At 44.9% G+C, this 21,828-nt stretch overlaps 1 protein-coding gene across 1 annotated transcript; it reads right to left on the bottom strand.

Moving 5' to 3' along the window:
- Positions 1–513: 513 nt before the first annotated feature.
- On the bottom strand, positions 514–8,910 carry ADAMTS1 (ADAM metallopeptidase with thrombospondin type 1 motif 1). Its single transcript, XM_090272603.1, has 9 exons — positions 7,950–8,910; positions 6,120–6,466; positions 5,661–5,793; positions 5,092–5,259; positions 4,374–4,660; positions 3,965–4,151; positions 3,703–3,878; positions 2,128–2,303; positions 514–1,975 (listed from the first exon to the last, which is right to left on the bottom strand). The coding sequence occupies exons 1-9, from the start codon at positions 8,824–8,826 to the stop codon at positions 1,276–1,278; spliced, it is 3,051 nt and encodes a 1,016-aa protein (XP_090128729.1). The 5' UTR covers positions 8,827–8,910; the 3' UTR covers positions 514–1,275.
- Positions 8,911–21,828: the final 12,918 nt, after the last annotated feature.

The raw sequence follows: 21,828 nt of genomic DNA, 5'->3' as shown, positions 1-21,828 counted from the left end.
CATTAGTAACAAACTTATCTATCACCAAAGATACCATAGCTTTCTTTCTTTATAACAATCACATAATCCAGGATACAGAAATACATTTCATTCGAATGAAATCTTATTTGCAAAGAATTTAAGAAAATATTCATTCTTCAAATTCAGTATTTGCCTCAATTTCCTTCCTAGAAATAAATTCTCACTTAAAAAAAATATACACACATATTCGAAGTGTTCTTTTATTATTTCTAGTAACATATATTGTATAAATACTCTATTTTAATATGCCCTTTTACAATCACGATATAACTTAAGAGTTTTATCATTAAAAAGAAATGTATAAAAATAAATATGTTATTAATAGGCATTTATTACATACTATAGTCCTTCTTAGAAGGAACTCACACACCAATACTTATAAAGTACATAGAATTTATAGTAACATATTTTACTATATACATATGGAAAAAGTCATCCTCTTTCATAGGAGAAGAGCTGAACAGACATTCACCAGGAAATGACTGCTGGACCCGCTGCTGGGGATGGACCCGCTACCCCCCTCAGTAGCCTCTCCACCACAAGACAAATGATCTCACGGTCCCCCACCGCCGGGGACCCGGTTCTGCTCACCCCATTCTTGTTCTGGCATTGCAGCTCTTTTGCATGATCTTGCTGACTTTCTTGAGACTCAAACTGTTTCTTCACGCCCATATCCCTAAGGTAGGCTTAGACAAGGAGGAAAGAAAAGGAGGGGGTACCGAGCTCGGGGCGCCTCCTCTGGTTTTTACCAACACCTGACAGACACATCGCTGCTTTTTTCCCCTTGGAGAATTAATGTTTTTTTTTTTTTTTTTACAAACACAGGGAATTATTTCTTGGTCAAAACAAATTCACAAAGACACGAGATTGGCACCAAAAGGTAATGGTGGAGTCATCAGACATGGCTAAACATTTTTCTCCACGGCGGACATTGCTGAATTCTTAAGTCTTGGTAGAAAAGCTAACATAAACATTCTCTGGAATCAACGCAACCGTAAACTGCAGGTCAAAGCTCCTCTTTGTACTCCTTTCTCCCTCCGCGGTTAGTGAGGTAAAGTAAGCCACACCTTAAATTAAGAATCTCACCTTTCTTCTGCTTTGCATTTCCCAACCCCCAGGGCACAAAGTATTGCATCAGTACCAGGGAATAGGGATTGTAACATCACCAGCAAAGTACACTGGATCCCTCCAGCCTTCTTGATTTCAGTGCCTCAGCCCTTCCTCACCTCATCTTCCCCCCAGCGCCCACCCCGCTTATCTGCATTGTGCCATCGTGCAAAAGTCTATGTAATGTTTAGGTTTCTTTAACGGATCGCAGCTCTCGTGGGCCAACACCCCCCCATCGTGAGACAGACACTGCAAGGTTCTCTTTTTGTAACCCTTCCCACAAGTCTTGGAACACGGCGACCAGTCCCCCAGCTGCCAGCGGGGACAGGGCAGGTCCGCGCAAGGCCTGGTGCTGGCTGGCTTCACCTCCTTGGCACACTCCGAAGCGGGCTGCCCGTTGAGGTCTCGGCACTCCACCAGCCTTCTCTGCCAGCCCAGTCCGCAGGACTTGGAGCATTCGCCCCACTCTTCGATGACCCATTCTGCTAACGTAGGGATGGCATTGAAAGGCTCCTTCTTCTTCTTCACGAAATAGGTGTATTTAATCTTAGGCCGGAGGGCATGGCCCACGGTAAGGACCTGGATGGTCAGGGGCTCGGTGAGCGGGCTAAAGCTGCGGATTCTTTCCAGCGCTGCGGAGGAGCCACTGTACCTCAAGGCGCTACCTTTGTACGTAATGTCTTGCTCTAAAGTGGACAGCGTGAAGTCGCCATTCAGGATGTATGTGCCATTGGCAGCTTTGATGGCAAGAAAGCTTCCAGTATTTCTGGATCCCCTCTGATTCCGCTGTTTCACTTCAATGTTTGTGGCTCCAGCTGGAATTGTGACGATATCATGATATCCAGGTCTGCGGGCAAGAAACACAAGCATAAAGATCGCTCATTCACTGGCTAATTATTATATGGCCATTTAGCCACTGAGAACATAATTTTCACCAGTCCTGTGAAAAATTGGATCTAAATGATACAATCTTTGGAAGACCGGCATTTAAAAACTTACTTTGAACTAGTAACTGATCCTGTTACTTTCTTGCATGTAGATCCATTCCCTCCACAAATACCACATTTATCAAATTTCTTTTTGGAGTCTATGATGCGGTCACAACCAGCTTTTACACACTGTCCTTGCACACAGACAGAGGTGGAATCTGGGCTGCATGGGGTACCATCTACCACCTGAGAGAGGAAGAAGATGTAGCTGGTGTCACTCATTAGCATCACACATTAACAAGGGAAGACATGAAGCTATAACTATAAAGATTTCCCTCATCGACATTCCATCTCTGATCTCCCGACCATCGTTAATATAACAATACTCTACACATGTCAGTGGATTGAGCGTCGGCCTGCGAGCTAAGTGTCGCTGGTTCGATCTTCCAGTCAGGGTACATCAGAGAAGGAAAACTCTGACTCCAAAAAACCTCCGCTGCCTTGCGGCATACCTCTTCAGGGGAAAGGCTAAGGGAGTAAACCCCGACAGAAAATCCGGAGCCGGAGTCCCTAAGGCGGTTTGACGTTGTAGTCAACACCGGCAACTCCTGCGGCGCACCTGAACCCAAGCTGTATTGACTCCGTCTTTCCCTTGGATCCTTCAGCTGCGAAGAGAGGGGGGGTCTGCTGCATGGGCAACAGCAGACCCTCCATATTACCCTGCCCAGGCTCTGTAGCTTCAGCGTCATCGCAAGATGTCGATTCAACACGGGAGGAGACAGATACTACCATGTCACTCCCGAGTCGGACTGCACAGCCATTCTCGGCGGTGCAGATAGACTCTTAAGAAGCTACACCATCGTCTCTCGAGACGGACGGCTGCCGACGACGACGACACATGTCATATACTACCCTTGCCTTTGTCTTTTCTCATAGTACATGTGGACATCTGAAAAACTTACAGAGTTTCTGGTCATTTGTTTATTGATGTCTCACTTTTAGCTGAGGATAAGAAAGCAGCAGTATTTGTCAGTTTTTTGTTTGTTTGTTTGTTTTACTGCTATGTCCTCAGTGCCCAGAAGAATACTTGGCAATAGTAAGTGCTGAATAAATCACTTGCTAAATATTGAATCAGCAACTGGGGAATATTTTTTATTGCCTACAGTAATAATGACACATGGCAATTTCAACCGAACTCAATGCCGTTTTCTATCTCGAAAAGGTCTACCCCTCAGCCAAACCACAAAACAATGCTTCTTTTAGTTCAATGTATGCCCTTAAACACAAAAGGTATTGATACTGAAAATTCCATTTTAACCCACTACTTTGGACCATGCCTAGGCTATCTTCCTAAACCACTGGTTGGCTGCCATGTTAATATATAGTTTATAAAACCAGTAGTAAAGGGGTCTTGTTTATAAGAGCAATAATAAGCAACTGCCAGAACTGTAAGTGCTGGATTCACGCTTCATTCATAACTGAACACAACTCTAAATTTAAACTGACAGTTGCTGAGTTATCCAGAAGAAAACGAGTTCTAATTCAAACCTGAACATATGAACATACAAATTAAATCAAGTGCCTCATAGGTTGCATGAAAAGGCCTTGGGATCTTAGCCAAAAAGTTAAGTGAAGAAGTTTCTACCTTGGGCTGCAGCACAAAGAAGTAGCCAATGCCTTTGGCTTGACAGATGAGCTTGCACCTGTCCTTTGGGGAGACCCCAGCATACTTGGGTGTCCACTCCACTGCAGGCCCGCTCCCAAAGGAAGCTTTGGAGAACTCATTGTGCACCTCACACTGTTCCTCTCTAAAGGTTTTTCCTGGAAAGAGAATGATATGACGTTATTAGTTTCTAGCCCTTAACTCCCTCTTGGTGGATACATCTTATTCACCCACTTCTACTCACCATTATTATCTGGACAGTCCTCAATGTTACACGATCTGTATCGCACACGTTTGCCTTCACAGTACTTCCCTCCATTCTTTGGGACTGGATTGTCACATTCCCTCATTGTATACTGAACGCCTCCACCGCAGGTTCTAGAACACTCTCCCCAGGGTCCCCATGGCCCCCAGCTTCCATGAACAGGAGTCTAAATGGGGACACAAGTCATCAGTGTTAGAATTCTCTACAGAAACCTTCTTAGGGAATAAAAGAGAAAGGTACAAGGCAAAGAATCAATTATAAAAATCATCTATTTTGTGCACCACCCAAGAACAGAGACAGGGGTATTTAAGGAGCTAGCAGATGTTTCGGCATCACTGTGTTCAATCCCAAATTTGAAAGGAGTGTGTGCCTGAGTTGGAAAACTCACATCAAAATGCTTCTTGTCAGTCTTGTTCACACACTTGCCGTTGACACACCATTTCCCTTCTCCACAGCTGGTGCCGTCTGCCCAAGGGAAGTGTTTGGTTTGGCACACGGGCAACCCGCTGGAGGTGCCGGTGCACCAGAGGGTTGTGCACGTGCTGGCTGTATCTGGGCAGTGTTTGGACTCCTCCCCAAATGTAAATTGGCACTGCCGGTTGGCATCATACAAGGTCCCGGGAAGATCAGAGGGGAGCTGAATGGCGTTCTGGGGCTTGTCCATCAAACATTCCCCTGCAAAGGAAAACGCCCACCAATATTAATAAATAGTAGATGAAAGCATGCAGGAGTAGATCAGTTTCAAGGAAATATTGACCATAGGAGATAATTTATGGCAAAGTGATTTGAAAGCTGCTAAACGTTTGGGGAAGATGCCAGAGAGATTGAAATTAAGATATTATCATCAGTGTGGCATTTCTGCATTAACAATGACAGGAAGTTACTGTTCTGCTAAAAATTCAAATTAACGTAATGTTGGGAGCCACTTGGCCAGCAGCACTCTATTTTACTGGAATTAAGGTCTAAAAATGTATGTTCTTGGCAGTGAAAGTAATCGTGAAGGAGGGAAACTATAAAGAGCAAAAAAGAAAAATGAGTTCATTTAATTAGAACTCTACCTATGGAAGGCTGGATGCCTTTTAGAGCGAGGAGCTGGAGGGCCTTACCATGACCGTTATCCAGAAATGAGGTGATTGTGTAGGCACTGCAGGCAGACCATGGCTGGCTGTGGTCCAAGTTGGAAAGCATGGATGCCATCATGTGGGAATCGCGGCTGACGCTGTTGAGGCTGGCACACTGCTTTGCGTCGTCGTGTGGCATGTTAAACACGTGACCTAAGAAGCAATCCGAAACCCACATGAAAACATAGGTCAAGCTGTATGTAGCCTTTTATTCCTAACGGGGATTTGTCTCCAAGTGGTATCCCTAGATAAAAACATCATGTACTTTGGAGATCATCTATTTTGGAGACAATGTCTACTCTTCACAGAGTGTAAACAAACATGTAAACTGTCCAAATGTCCAGAACTCCAACTATCTGATTTCATATTCTAATAAAGATGATCATGTTTAGAGTAGTTGAAAAATATGTTCTATAGCTTCTAAGGAGCCCTGGCACTTAATATAGCAATATAACCTGCATACTCACTCTCTCTCTCTTTCTCTCTCTAATTAATATAGTTTATCAATTTGAATTCACAAGTTAGGCTGAACTCTTACTCTGAAACAGACTTACCTAATTCATGGGCTGTGGTGAAGGCAGCTTGTAAGCCGTCATCTTCTATGACAGAGCAGCTTCTGCTGGGATCACATATAGTCCCGACATCGGCCATCCCAAGAGTATCACATGTCTGGGTCCCACACAGATCCTGTAAGGAGCAAAGGTATATCCTTATTAATAGGGACATAGCATGAACTTGGGGATCTCTTGGGGCAGGGTGTATTGTCACATTTGTGTTGAGCTGCGCTTAGAAGAGTGCTCGGGGTGACTTTAATCAAGATTTGTCCTCATGCTATTCAAAAAGGACTGTGAAACTTACAATATTAAAATTATAGAAGAAAGAAGGACACTGATCATGCTAGCCAATCAAAGAAATGCAAGTGCCAAAAAAGCTGACGAAATGCCTCACAGGCATTTGGAGCAAAGCAGACTCCCAAGAGGACCCCATCTTAATTGGTACTTTCTTCCTCTCACCTGTCTGGTAAAAAGAATCGCTGTGTCATAGTGCTCAGTGTCTCGGTCACTGGGTGGGTTGTGTTGCTTCTGCCAGTTGCAGAAATTGCGCAGAGTGAGGGCGGCATTGGAAGTCACTTCTGGCCCCTTCTGTTCCTCATGGATGACAAGGATCTTCACTACCACCAGGCTAACGGAATTCCGAATGCTGGGGTGTTTGTACAACCTGGCCGCCACCGAGAACAAGGTGAGAAGGTAGTTCTTGAGGCCACTGCCGTGGAACTCTGCCATCGACTGGTCGGCGACAAGCATGGTTTCCACGTAACGGGGGCTGGACACAAATCGCTTCTTTCTTATGCTTCCACTTCCTGTAAAGAAACAAGAAAGATCATTGGCTCAGAGGCAGTCTAGCTAAGAATACATTCACAGAGTATATAAGGAAAGCCTAACCAGTCAAAGCAAATAAAACAAAAATACACCCAGAACAACAATAACAAAAATATTTGTATCTCCTTTCCCTGAAAAAATGTTATTTTTAAAGTCAGGTTTAAAAAAAAGTTACTTATTAATTTTTCAGTGAGCAGTATTTTTTTTTTTGTCCTCTTTGAAATCCTACAATCAGAACAAGGCAGGAAGCCCATAATCCTACCCCGCTGTAGTAAAAACTTGGAGCAGGGCGGCAGGCAGAGGCCCTGAGTCACTCTTTCACAGGCCAGGACTCAAATCCTGAATGAGATCATCCGGCTCCACGTGGAAAGCCCAGGGCAGGACTGGGGCCTCTGCCAAGGGGCCTGGCCTCAAGGAATTTCAGCTTGCGCTGCTCTGCAATCTCATTCCAGGGGTCCCTGGGGTGCACTGCTCCTGCCAAATCCAGGCACAAAGACCACCCACTCTGCCCAGCATCCTACTGCCCCACTCCTGCTGCCCCAGGGAAATAAGTTCCTGCCTTGGACCAGGGCTGATTATTTAGAAAAGAGCCCTTGCCTCCTGAGACTGGGCCCCCAGAGACTACGGGGTTGTAACCACATCACCGTTTCAAGGAGCAGATGCACAGGGGAAAGTGGAAAGTTCTAAAACGAGGAGTGTGTACAAGTTGAAGAATAAGGCACCACAGTGAGATCATGACAAGAACCGAACAGTAAGCACTGCACACCACAGTCAGGATCAATGGTGACTAACTTTCAGCTGTGCTGGAAAGCAGAATTGTGGCCGCGAGAGGGAGCGCAAACTGGGAGGCCGGCGGGGAGGTGCAGAGAGGCGGGGCAAGAAGGGCAAAGACCTCCCAAGCAGGTTCTGGCAGAAGGGCCCCCGCCGCCGCCGCCCATCGGTCGGGGTCAACCACTTAAATGGGGACAGGGACAGAGGCCAGCCGAAGAGAGATGGAGCGCAGCCCTGCAATCGCGCAGTCTGCTCAAGCCGAGGTCACCGTCGCTCTTCCGCCCTCTATCCCCACCCTCCTGCGCGCAGGGTACACGCACAGGCAGCAGTTACAAAACCAGTGCAAAGTTGCAGCTCGACCAAACAACACACACGCATGACTGTAAAACGAAGGTAACAATATGGAAAGAAGTGGCACACGCTCTCACTTGACTAAAGTGGAATGAGTTGGATTACCAACTCTCCCTTCCTGGTCTAAACGCTTCGCCTTAGTCAGCAGAAAATCATTGATTTCTCTGTTATGTCTTGATCATTCATTATTCAAGGAAACGGAATTAAGTGTTCCAGCAGGACCTCAACCCCCGTCCTGTTTGCAAATAGGAGTCTGATTTTAAATCGCATCGCATAGAGAAAGTGGGGAGAGGGGGACGAACGGACAGAGACAGATGAGAATAATTCTTCTGGGATGGATACCTGTTGCCTGCCCGGCGCGCTGAGGCGCGGGGTCCCTCGGCGGCCCCTGCGCCCCGGCATCCTCGCCCTCCCGGTCCGCGCCCCTCGAGAGCTGAATCTCGTCGTCCATAACCCCGCACTTGGCGCCACCGTCGCCTCGCCGTCTCCGCCGCAGGAGATGGAACTGGGGCCTCGTCGGTGTCTCCTCCCCGGCAGCGGCGGGGGTGAGGCGCACCAAGGCGGCGCGCGCGGGCTGGATGAAGTACTCCTGGCCCTGCAGATAGAAGGCGCCGCGCACGCCCTCGCAGAGGCTGAGTGCGGCGGCTGAGCTGGGGTCGCCGTTCACGGTGCCCGAGTAGAAGCAGTGCGCCAGGTCACCCTCCGGGTCGGGACTCGGAGCGTCGGATCCCAGTCTGCGCCCCACGGTCTGGAACGTGAAGCCGGGCGCCAGGAAGTCGCGATCCTGTTGCAGTTCCAGGCTCAGTTGCTCGCTGAAGGCGTCCAGGCGGAGGTGCACGTTCCTGTGTCCTGGGTCATGCTCCACTACCGGCTGCACCAGCTCCTCGTCCTCCTCGGCGTAGCGCCCGTGCGTGCCCGGCAGGACCAAGAGCCCTGTGGCCGCCGCGAACAGCAGCAGCAGCACGAACGCAGGCTGCGAGCCCCGAAACCTCGGTGCCAGCTCCGCCTTCTCCATTTCGCTGCCTGTAGTACGCCTTCGGAACCCCGCGGGGACCGCTCGCTGCACCCCAGTCCGGGTTGGCGCCGTGCTCCGCAGCGCACGGAGTGAGGAGGCTATTGTTTGGGTCGGGAGTGCAGAGCCTTGCCTGCCTCGCTCTGGATGCTTAAAGTTAACAGCTAGTAGTATTCTTTGAAAGTTCGCGCAAAGCCGGCCGCACATGGGCTCCCGGAGTCAACTTGGGAGGAGGCGCTGCAGTTCTGCCTCCGAAGGGGTGGTTTTTCTTCTAAGCGCGGAGTTAGAGACACCCCGCAGCAGGGGCTAGAAGCGCCTTGGGACCCCTCCGGGGCGTGGGCACAGGGCCACGCGAAGAGCAGTGCCTGGAGTCCCGCTTCACCTTCGCCTTGACCAGGGTGCTGCTCGCTCTGGGCAGGGCTCTGTATTTTCGGCCCTGTTGCAGGACCTGGCTTTGAAACGGCCCCTGGCTCGGAGCGCCTTTCCAGCGAGTGCAAGAACCCGGCACTCGGGACTGCTCTTTTATAGCGTTGAGAATGCCTCTACATCCCCTCCCCCCCCTTCCTCCTCCCTCTTGGCCGCCTTTCCAGCCTGTAGACACCGCCCCCTGAAGTCGGTCCTAGACTAGCTCAGAGCTGCGGCCCATGGGCGGGGGAGGGGGCGACCTCAGCGCTGGCTCCGTGCCCTGGGTTTGTCAATCTGGAGGCGGAAGACACAGGAGGGGCGCTGTGACCAGCGCTTTGTACGTTTGGGACGGCTGCGGGGAAGGGTAATCACTTCCACTGTGCCTTCTCCGAGGCCAGTTTCCCGGACCACCCTCCCTTCCAGCCGCCCCTGTGGTGCGGGAGCGCAGGTCGCGCGTTAGGCTGCAGTTCCCAGAAGGGACAATCGGGTTGGAAAGCTGAATCCCTTCTCCAAGATTTCCCTGCCCAGGAACTGGCCCTTCTTCTCTCACCACCCCCACCCCAGGAGTCCTTTACTCGCCAACCTTTTCTAGAAAGACACCCCACTCCATCTCTCCATCTCCGTACTCTGCAGTGCTTTCTCTTTGCCCCAACTTTTCTCAGTGAAAGCTTATTTGGCCCAGCGCCTCCCCTGGAAAGCATGTTTGGTGAGGGGCCCGGGAGACACTTAACACGCTCAGGATTTTAAAATGCGTGTGCATTGACCTTCACCCCTATCTCTTACAACATGAGCTCCCCCTTCTGCCGCCTTAGTCTTCTTTGTGGGGACCCAGGTTCACACTTCCGGAGTAGGTGATCCGGAATGCGGTTCAATTCCCTAGAGCCTAGGGAGGGAATTGCGCTTTCTCTTCTTCATTCGAGAAATGATCAGCTCCCGCTCAGCCTGGCTGTATTACTCAACCTCACAGCGGCGGCAGAACGCACGCAGGGCTGGCAGACACGTCAAGGAACCCCGCTTTTCCACCCAGGGGGCCGAGGGATCGCTGGGGCTAGAAAGTGCGCAGTGGAGACGTGAGGACCTTCCCGGACCCCTCCCTCTTCTTCCCATCAGGAGGGGGAAAGGCTGCATCCGTGTCATAAGAGCGAGAACAGCTGAGCATTTCCACCGTTAGGTCCCTAAGAAAACGCCGAGCAGCTCTTCCATCAACAAGGAGGGAGGGGCTCGATGACACAGGGGAAGGAAATGTTTCATAACGCTTCCACTGGCGGAAAACCACCAGGACAATGGGGAGAATGGCCGCCGAATCCAGAGCCCCTAGCACTCACGCGCTCCCCTTCCCGGCCTTCCTGGGTCTCAGCGTCCCCGCCCCTCGGTTTCCACCGAGTTTCATCCCGGCCCTTCCCTCACTCCTCCGCAGATCTTTCCAACTTCACCCTGTCTCAGCTGTCCTCCATCCGAAAAGTCCCTCTTCCAGATTTGCTTTCTGCATACTCTCCACCTTGACCCTTTTTCTCTGTGAGTTCTAGATAGCCTCCTTGAACAATAAAATCCCATCTGTTGTTTTCCACTGTCTAAGAAAGTTCAAACGAGAAAGAATGGCGCAGAGAAGCAAAAAAAGCTGAGTAGCACCACCTGGCCCCCGCGCGTTTAGGAATGTACCCTTTCTTAAATGTAATTTTCTTTTTTCTAAGGTCACTGCCATAGTTAAAGGCTGAGTGACCCACCCAGGAACACATATTTTAAAAGCAGCTCAAGGTATCTTAATTACCTCCTTTTTTTCTCTTCCTTTCTCACACCGTGTGACATTTTGACACTGTTTCTGCCTAGTTCCTTTCACCCAGTCTCTTTTACAGCCCCTCCCCATTTCTCCTTCACATTTGGCACTGACAGACACACGAGTGGCCCGATTCATTTCCACATCGTCTAGCCTAACCCTGTTTATCTTTGAAGGAACAAATGTACTCTTCTCTGCTTCTCAAGTGTCGCTTCCCAAACATCCCCACTTGTCAGTTTGGTTTTCAGCCGTGTTCTCCATTTCCCGCCCTCTGTTACAGAAGCTTTTTTTTTTTTTTTAACATTTCATTTTTTAAAGTTATTTCATTTCATTAAGTGAGATGCTCAGGAGAACGTTTGAGGAAAAGTCACTTAACACTTACGAGATACTGACTGTGGAGTTATGAAAGCAAGATGGCGGAGTCATCAATACATTTTCCAACCTCTTGCTTAGGAGAGGGCTCTGAAAAGAAGAAAAGGTGACCAGCAGTTGGGGCCTCAGAGTGGCTCTGAGATATAGATTTCAGAACCTGGAGGGGGCCCAGGAACTGAGAGACTTAAGAGAGGACTAAGGGTAAATGCAAGCCCCTTGAAATGAGACAGGGTGGGAAATTCAGAAGACCAGCAAGAAAACGTGTAATTTTCTAAAAACTCAGGTAATGTATTCCAAACTGTTAGTTCCTGGACATAGACTTTACCTTTTAAAATAATAGGAATGCCAGCTTGGCCTTTAGTTCATTTCTGCCCCCAGTGCATGCCTGTTGGAAGTTTATTTAATTCGAGGCATAGATTTCTAATTTTGAAAGGTTTATTTCAAATCCATTATAATTTTTGCATATTTCATGTTGTATATCCAGATAAAGCTGAAAGAAAGAGCACTAAAGGCAAATGGATGGCCAGGAACATGGCTTTTTTTATTCACTAGGTTTCTCTCCAGATTTCTGTTCTTTTGCATAATGATTCCAGTCTGCCCTGCACCTGTAGTTCTGGGAAATGATTCTTTTTTAATCTCTTCAACAGAAGCATAGATGTAGGGACTGCCAATTACTAAGCTTGAAAAACTATCCTTGCTCGGAAGAACATTTAATCTACTTATTTTTTTCAGATCAGCACTCTTTGACCATTTGTAGTATTACATAAATATATACCTATAACATATGTATATTTATTAGCAAAATTGTGAATTGAAAAAATATTTTACTGTGGAAACAAGAACAAGAGAAGTAAAATGTGTACATGGCACTAGTAAAAATGACGTGTCATATTGAGTCCTTGTCAGTACTGTTTCGCACTGCCCCCTCATAAAATGTTTGCTCCTCGATTTCAAAGGGCCCCCCAAAGGGTCGCATGTTGTCTTAAGCCCTACCATGTTTCTGACTTTCTCTTTATACAATATGTATGTGCTTCTACACACATACGTTTTGATATGTTCTAATTTGTAAACCTTAACCAGGTTTTATTCTTTGTAGAGAGGAGCTAACCAAAGTTAAAATACAAGGTGGGGCATAAGTAGGTTTACAAGTGTTGGTATAGAAAATAGTACAATAATTAACTGTGTTTCACAGACCCACAACTGTAAACCTACTATTTGCCCCACCCTGTGTTTGTCAGTAATATTCTTACAATGAACAGTTTGACCTTTTAATAGCATTCTTGTGCTCTATTTACAGAGAAATGAGCATGTTTCAAACATTTTAAGGTAAAATAAACAAACATTAATTTTTACCTATATCTTATGAGTTTGTGTGCATTTTACTTATTCATATATTACAGGCACAATATTCATAATTCTTAAGAAGTCTACACCAAATTAGGTATTCAATAAACAGCAGTGAACTGATCTAGTTCCATACACGTGCTATTAGCATTGTTTTAGTAAAACTATTGCCTACAGACATAATTAATATAAACATGTCGTAAACACATAATGCTATTTATTCATATTTTTAGACCATAGGATTTACCAGTTAGAAATGGGGAAGCTGTTTAGTGATCCTTTTGAGAGCAAATGGTTTAAAGTAAGGTTGAATAACTGGGTATTTCATTTGCTCATAAATGAGAGAATAGATACAAACCATTTATTTTAAGCAGGTTATATGCTCAGAAATATAACACACATTGAAAACAGAAAAATTAGTGTAAATTGTATTGGACTACAAATTGCTAGGAATTCAAAATCACACACTTGCGAGAACTGAGGCAAATATAATCTGTGTAATCCACTTTCCTTGTTTCACACATCATGAATTGTGCCTCAGAGGGACTTGCTTTAAATGTAAGCCAAATTGGGGGCTTAGAAATGACTTTACTCACAATTTTTAATCAAGTGCCTTTTTAGAATTTTAATTATCTAATTGTATGGTAGGTTAAGTATGTTGTCAGACTTGTTATTGCTGTTGTTTCCAGTGATTAAATTTCATTTAAATAGTAAGTGGGAATTTTCTGGCAATACCAATTCCACCTTAAAAGATTCATAGCCTTTAGTACCTCTTTTTCATTCCACGAGGTGGCGACGGTCTACAACAAATGATGCACAGCTCAGTTTTTCTTAGTCGTTCAAGCCAGGAATTTGCAAAGGTCGTTAGACATTTTCAATCATATTTGATAATATTTTATCAAACGTTCTCTCACCTTTTGGTATCATGAAAGATATCTTACTTTAAGTGTATTTACACTCTTAAAATAATCAAATGCCTTAGCCAGCTAGTTTTTAATTGTGTGGCTCTGTTAGTTTAAATAAAAAATCAATTAAGTTAAAAAAAAGAAAAGGAAAATACCTCTGATAAGGTAATACTATGGATCACTTTCATTCATCACATTTGAGAGCTTAATGCAATTGAAATAAAAAGATTGTGGACATTGCAATCCACTAAATCAAATTAAAACCTCATTCATTAAACAGACCTTTAAGTGCCTTCTGTATTGAATGTACACTAGTGCTTGACTATCAATGCTAAAGTTTAATACTTGACTATTAAGGTTAAAGTTAAAGTTAACTCATTTTCTTGATTTAGAGATTTTCCATAGCAACAAACAAAAAGAACTAAAAGTTGGGGGGGGGGGCGTGAGAAAATGTTCTACCAGCAGATGGTGTCAAAAGAGAAAATTTACAGTTGTTCCTGAAAGCAAGCAATCATGCATATGTTTGACTGCCTCAAATACAAGTGACTTCCAAATGTCAAGTGAATTTAAAATCATATTCTGGGGGAGTTTTATTACTTAAAATAAATCAATATTAACACAGTATCCCTAGCTTAATGAATGCTGGAATTGGAAGCGTGGAAGCAGATAATTTTAGTCAGCAGGGGGCGCATGAGACTACGGAATAAGAAATTTTAAACTCATGCTTTCCCCCACCAACTTGAAATTTATTACCTGATTGAGGTAGAAGTTGTCCCCCGACCCCCAATATTAGCTGTTTGAGGAGAAGCTGAAAGTCAATTGTCTAGCTATTTTGGAAGCAATTATTGCCAATAATAAAGAACAGTATTTAATGATTTCTAAGCTTCCTTCCTACTAGGATTTATGACTTTGTATCTTACTGATAACCAATGACTGAATTATGAAGTTTGGAGGTTCACTGGGAATCCACTAGGGTATCAGAATGAGTAGCTCCAAGTCACTGGCATCTTGGTATCTTCAAAGCACTAGTCTGTGCTTCCCGACAACAGCAGCTTTAGATATCTCAACGACCACTTTTTTCTTTGCTCCTCCAATTTCCCACAGCTAACTAACATTGCGGCACTGCTTCTGACCAACTCCTTCTCCAAGTCTCTCCTTTATAGCCCTCTCTCACCCCATTCCATCTCCCTTTCAAATTTCATATTGACACACACACCCATGAGTGGCCCCATATTGTTTAGCTTAACTCTTTCTGTTTATCTTCGGTCTAAGAGATTTACTCCTCTCTGCTTCACAAGCATCATTTCCCACACATCTAAACACCCTTACTTCTCGGTTTGGTTTCCAAACAGTTTTTTCCCTCTTCTCCCCTGTTATACCCCTAGAAAACTGTACTTGCACAGCCCACTGGGGTCGACAGGTAAAGATGCTGCTGGAAACACTGACTAGACAGCTTTTCTGTCCCAGAGGCTCTCGGGCCATCCTGAGAACTGAGGAGACAGCTATCTTGCACACCTGTAACCAGCTGATGGTAGGCTAGTTAGAATGTTTATGCACATTGGGAAACTGGGACCTAGACAATTTCTCTAAGCAACAGGCTATTGAGAACAATAGAGTTGGAAGCCCTTCGAAAGCAGCACCATGTCCAAGTGTGGGCAGCCCTTCTATCTCCTGCACTCAGTTTCCCGAGAACTGGAAGGCCAGACCATATTGGAAATCTGCTCTCTGACGTACCCACAGCCTGCCTTTTGGGGGTCAGGACATCGATTGTCCCCGAACCCCAGCCTTCTCATGTCATGTATAAAAAAGAGATAACAGTCCTTGCCTTGAAGACTTTTTACAGGGCTGAGAGATGTGACTGGCATAGAATTGTCAATAGCTGAGTGAAACTTACGGAGGACTTTGAGAGTGTTAGTGAAGAACTGTCAAAGATATCAGGGAGAAGGCAGCTACTGAATTTTGAAAAAGTTTTGTCTTGTTGCCACAGAACACAACAGTGTGGAGCATGAAATGATCACACTTTTTTTTTTTAAGGAATGAAGCAGGTTGGTTTTCCCCTTTTAGAAAGATCACCTTATTGGTTGAGTGGTCCAAAAAAGCAGAGAAACGTTGGGGTATGTGGGTTGAGGCTATTTGTGGTGCAATAATATAGAACAATAAAGGGAAGTAAAAAAATCATTAGGGATATAGGATAAAAAGCAGGAAAAGAAGAACCGAGGCCAGTAGTTTCAAAACTGCCGGGCAAGGGTTTGAAAAGGGTATGGAGGAAGGCTCTCCGAAGTTATCAGTGAATGAGATCTGCGTGTGATTTGCCTCAAAGTCAAAGTTGGTGGGCTTTATGTAGATTTTGCCTTTTACCATGTTGCGCATTGCTTTTTGGACCTAATCATTCTATAAACCAACTTACCTCAGTGCATGGACTACTCTGCAAACCAGTGTTGGACACCTTGTTGTTGCCTGACGCTGTGTCAAGAGAGGGAGAGAAACATCACTGTGTGGTTGCCTCCTGCCTGTCCCCAGCTAGGGGGGGCCTGGCCCACAACCCAGGCATGTGCTCTGACTGGGAATCGAACTGGCAACCCTTTGGATTGCAGCCCAGCACTCAATCCACTGAGCCACACCAGCCAGGGCTAGAGGCCCATTATAAATGTATCTTCAGAGGGTTCCGACAGAATCAATCCCCAATCGTCCCCAGCAGTGACCAGCTTGTTAATGCACCTTTGCCTTGACTCCCTGCCTTTTCTGTCTCATTCTTACCAGGCTCCCTTTCCTGTTTCCTAAACTTGCTTACAAGCGTCTTGCTCTCCCTTCCCCCCTCAAGGGCTGCTTCCACACTCGTCCTTGTCTCTGGTTCTGCTTTCTGGGCACAACTGGGTCTAGAACAATGAGTATGAGAAAATCCTTTAGGTGGCTGATGGACAGGGATAAGGATCCCTTTGCTGGTGGTAAACAAGTGGCACAGCCCCAGGCAGGCAGCAGCGTTACAATCGCAAAGATTCTCGCTGTGGGATGAGGTGGCAGGTGGGACGAGGGGCAGATTTATGCAGTAGCAGGGGCATTTAAACAGAACGAGGAACAAAGCAGTGAGAAACAGTGTTGAAGGCCCTGGCCGGTGTGACTCAGTGGGCTGGGTGTCATCCCACAGACAGAAAGGTCAGGGCACACGCCTAGGTTTCAAGCCATGTTCTCTGATGAGAGGCAACTGATCAATGATTTCCTTGCGCACTGATGGATGTTTTGCTTCCTCTCTTGCTCCATCCTTTTTCCTCTTTCTCTAAAAAATAAATAAATAAAATCTTGAAAAAGAAAAAGTATGACGTTGAATAGCTTTTGATAGTTGCTTCAGAGCAAAATATGGCCTGTGGGCTGCCTTCCTTCCTTTCTTGTTTCCTTCCTTCCTTCCTTCGTTCCTTCCTCCCCTCCCCCATCTCATTTGTAAATAAAATATTACTGGAACTATTATCCGTTGAAATGGAGTTCTTGCAGGATCGTGAGGAAAACAATTTCCTGAGACTCTCATGGGAGGATGGGGTTCCATGGTAAACTTTACTGATGATGTAAAATTAAGGGGGTTTCCCTCCTGACTCCCCAATGTCTCATCTTTTTCTGTCCCACCATGGAAAAAGTCCTACCATATCCTCCGTAAAGCCACGAAAAAGGCCACTGTCCAGAGTTTCTGCTCCATATTAATGCACAGTCCAGTTCAGCACTCAGCTAGCTTAGCGTGTGTATTTCTAGCTGCAGTTCATCGGTGTGCTGTGGTAACAGCTCCCTCCTGGAGTCTGTGTATGAAGTCTGCAAGGCTGTGGACCATGTAGCCTCTAGGTCCGCACGGCCATGGAGAGAACAGGTGCATGCACTGTGTGAGTGCAGATCATCAGGCCAGAGAGAGAGAGAGAGAGAGAAAGAGAGAGAGAGAGAGAGAGAGAGCTTCGTTGGGTTTGGGATGGACAACGTGTTTTTGCAAAATGAACTATCAACTTTCCAAGTTTTCAGGGGCCATTTGATAGGCCCACCCCCTAGTTAGACTGACAGGCCTCTTTGGTCAAGCACCTCCCATGCTTCCCCCAACAGGTACCAAGGAGGGAAGGGAGGAATGTTAATCCTCTTGGCAGACTAATGCTATAATCCCCTGGACTGTGAAGCTGTAGTTTCCTGGCTAAGCAAGAATGCTAATGCTCCCCATTTTATTAAGCTCTGTGCCTAAGTTCCTTTGCTCCCTCTTTTTATTAATAATTAGTTAAATACCAACAATAACAAAACAAAGCCACAATAATTTTTTTGTGCTACAAGGTGGAGTTGAACAATTATCAAAGATAACACATGGTTCGCAAGTCCAAAATATGTATTATCTAGCATTTTATGAACGTATTTGTTCACTCACACTGCAGAAGCCTTGAAAAAAATTTAGGAAGAGAGGTTATATTTTTTCCTAACTCTTAATTTTAAGGTATACCACGAAAGTCCCCTTTATTCTCTTCAGCCGGGAGCAGACTGTGTTGAAAATCTGAAAATGCATAATCTTGCAGTTGCCTTCCCCCAAAGTCAGGGTCCTAACAGACGTGTGGGACCTGGAGACATGAGATGCAGACATTTGCTGGATGAGCCTGAGAGTCTTGAACCCCCACAGTGTCGTGGATGTTCAGGTCTTAAGAGGCAGCTGATACCCTCTGGCTACAGCAGAGCGGCCTCCCATTGTGAAGAGACTGTGAAGTTCTTAGTAGAGGCAAGTGCTTCTCCGAAGTTGGCTTATTCTCCTCAACACCTGCCTATCCCCTTCATCCCTAGCCTCTTAGGCAAAGTTCAAAAATTTCTGGAGACATTTTTTAAAGGAACAATGGCCATACAAATCATGCTCCCCAAATATTTTCTAAAAGTTAACAATGGGAGCAATATGTGTTAGGAGCATTGCATTAATAACAGTAATGTTATCAAATTATATTTGCCTGAGACAGACTTATGACAGTATAAAACAGTGTATTATAGTGTTGTGAAAATTTTTCCATAATTCGCAGACTCCATTGTAAAAATGCACAATTGCATTATGTTAAGGCTAATGATATGATGTGGAGTACGTGCAGTTAGCTAGCAGGGATATGTGGGAGTCCGGACATGATGATCAAATCAGAATAGTCCCCAGTGCCCTGTGACACTTGCTGGTGGGTGCCCACTGAGCATTATTTTCAGTGGGGTGTCTCTGAGATTTCCAGGCTAGCAGAAATGATTCCAGGAATCTCTCTGTTTGTCCACCTGATCAAGGGAGATTGGGCTGGGAGAACACTGAGAGTATATGTGTGGAGGTGGGTAACTCACACTCTGAATGAGCAATTCCTTGTCTCTGGGCACTGGGTCCCTGGTGGCCCCTGCCAGGCTGTGCCTTCCCTTTTATGCCACTAGTCAATGAAGAACTCCTGCCCACTCAAGAGACCTAGGCAGAAGAAGGGAGCGAAAACTGAATGACATGTCTGAATCCATATTTCCTAAGGTGTTACCATGACAGTAATAACACTTGGTATTTATCGAGTGCCTAATATATGCCACACACATTTTACATATATGTGCTAATTATTTCTCATGTGTACATTTATTGCTATTAATATCTGTTTCACAGATAAGGTAACTGAGGCACAGAGAAGTGAAGAAATTTGGCCAAGCCGACACACAGCTGATAATTCATGGAGTCAGGTAATCTCTTCTTTTAACCTTTAATGTAATCAAAGCACAATATGTACACACTTACATTTAAAACGTTTTAAGGGTGGTGGGAGTACAGGAAAAACAGGACCGGGTTGAGTCAGGGTAACTAACTTAAGAAGTGCACCCGCCTATGCAGTGATCTCGGACACAGACTGTCTGGAACTGAGTTACTGTCTGTAATATGAGTGGGTTGGACAGCTACAGCTTGAATATTCTATCTATGAATTTACAACTCGAATATTCTACAAATATTAATGTAATTTAGCACTTTGAATGCCCTATGTATGTACAAACCACTGTATCTTGGTTTTAATGGTATAACTCCACTTTAGAAGTGATATTTTTATACGCTGCATCCTGGGCAGCGTAATTATTCCTCAATGAAACTTTGTCTAAATTAAAACATTGTTCATGTCTAAAAGTCAAACACAGTATTTTCTGTTCCTTGAAAGCCATGGTAGCTAATAGTCTTATTGTCAAAATATCAGGAAACAATGAAGTAAAATATGAAATGGGATTCTTTGTCTTACATAATCCAGCCTATTACACAGATGGAGAATATGGTGATAAAAGTGGGTTTAGTTTCCAAAAGAATTCAGTACCACATTTTGTAGATTCTATGACATAAAATATCATGTATATGTATATGTGTGTTATATAAATATATAAGCATATATATTGGAACAAAGAAATGGGTTCCAAATTTCCATATTGCATCACTGAGGCAAGAAATATAAAACAACAATGCCACTGTTATGACTTCTTAACTCTTTTTTCAAATTTTATTTTTCAATTACAGTTGACATTCAGTATTATTTTATGTTAGTTTCAGGTGTACAGCATTGTAGTTAGAAAACTATATAATTTACAAAGTGGTCGAACCGCTAATTCAAGCATCCACCTGGCACCATACATAGCTATTGCAATATTATTGACTTTAACTCTTATTTAAGTAAATATATTGGACTCTGAGTAGATAAATATAATGTTTTCTGAAAGTCATCAACATCACCCTTCTCATCTCTAACATTTATTGAGTACTTAGTATGTACAGACACTAACCTATGATATATTTCACACATATTCCAGAGCTTTGCCAAAAAATCCATTCCTAAATTTATAAAGCAAAGTTTCATCTGAGAAGGGATACGTGTATGGTAAACTTTAAGAATAAGTAAACTTTTCTACCTGGAAGAGTGGGACATTTGCTCAAACTTTGCTGAGCAGCTGACATTCACTCAAACTTAACGCAACTGCACAAGCTATATATATTTCTCATTCAAAATTAGAGCTCAAATAAAGAAAGCACGTGAAACCCGATGGACCATTACAAGAGATCTGCAGAAACACATGTGTTCCACACAAGAAGCTCTCTTGGGAACACCTGCGCAGCAACTGAAGCAAGCGAACTTGTGTGGTGTTATGATGAGGAGCGCTACAGTGAGAGGGGAGGCTCCAGGAAAGCATCTTTCTCTATTTTTGCAAAATTAGGAATTAATACAAATGGCAATTAGTAATATTACATGGGCTAGGTCAAAAGTATAAAGCAAAGTAGTCTAATTTTTAATAGAAAAAAGAAATTTAAAACAAATTAGCCTTCTAAGCCAGATGTCATTTCTGGGTAACTGGGGACTCAGGATATGGCTTTTAACAAAAAATTGAGACTGTTAGTCACCCATTCCCTGTCTTAAGCTCAGTGCCATGATGAAAAACAGTTCTTACCTGAGGTTTAAGAACAGATTTGATGACTTCAGGGACAATGTAAAAGTCGTATTGTGAGAACCAAATAGGTAGGAAAAAATTAGGTTTTGGCTATTAGCTATGTGAGTATGTGAAATTGTTACAGAAAGAGGAGAGTCCAAAAATCCCCGGAGTTTGTGGCTGGGGGATGGGGAGAAGGAAGCAGCTTTCAGAATGCCTCCACATGCCTGAGGCTGATGGCCGGTGTCTTTCATTATGTAAATTGCTTTAATGCATCCAAAGCCTCAGGTGGTTGGGAGGAGTCTTGAACCAGGGAACAGTATGGAAAGCACACAGAGCCTACATGGGGTTCTGTGAACGGTCAGAACTATTGGCAACACCCACTGCGTCAGAGGACGCAGTCAGGGATATATAGGCAGCTGCGAACACTTTGGGGGGGGCACGCTCTGGGGCTGTCTCCCTCGCTGGCGGGTGTTCGCAGGGGTGCTCTGGAGAAGGAGGGGAGATCCACGCGGTTTACAGAAAGAAGATAGTTCGAAAGGAGGCTGAGAATCCAGGTGGTCCTGCATTGAGAGCTGGAAGATACCACAGCACAGAAAGGACCTCCCCAATCAGAAGAGTGATTGGCAGCTGCTGGTAAAGCTGAACTGTGCCTAGAAAGTAGGGAAACGGTGTTTCTGACTGCCCCCCCCCAAACTGGTTAGGTTTGGTAGAGGGGAGGCAAAAGATATGTGTAACTGTTAAATAAACAGTTTTTCTTTTCACTCAAATATAATATTCAGAGTTGTAATTCTGGCGGCGGGCAATCGGACCCCTAATTAAAGAGCCTGTGGGTTTGTTTTCAATTGGAGCAGCCCAGGGGTTCTGTAACAAAATCACAGATATCCATGTTCACTTAACTGGCACATAGAAAATGAGTGAACGATGAGAAAAACATCTGTTAAGGAGATAGGCATTTCCCCCCAAGACTTATTGCGCTATGTTTTCTTTCCAAACATTTTACATTTGATT

Source organism: Furipterus horrens, unplaced genomic scaffold (genome assembly GCF_987537825.1).
Source record: "Furipterus horrens unplaced genomic scaffold, mFurHor1.1.pri manual_scaffold_1, whole genome shotgun sequence".
Lineage (NCBI taxonomy): Eukaryota > Metazoa > Chordata > Mammalia > Chiroptera > Furipteridae > Furipterus > Furipterus horrens.
This window is presented reverse-complemented; position numbering and strand designations above follow the sequence as displayed.

Bases quoted from the DNA above. Each gene is read 5' to 3' on its own strand.
- ADAMTS1 (XM_090272603.1), bottom strand. From the start codon at position 8,826: ATGTGCGGCCGGCTTTGCGCGAACTTTCAAAGAATACTACTAGCTGTT. The intron at 4,152-4,373 runs GTGAGTTTTCCA...GTCCCCATTTAG, and splicing joins CTGACAAGAAGCATTTTGAT to ACTCCTGTTCATGGAAGCTG. The intron at 2,304-3,702 runs GTAGAAACTTCT...TTCCTCTCTCAG, and splicing joins TCTTTGTGCTGCAGCCCAAG to GTGGTAGATGGTACCCCATG.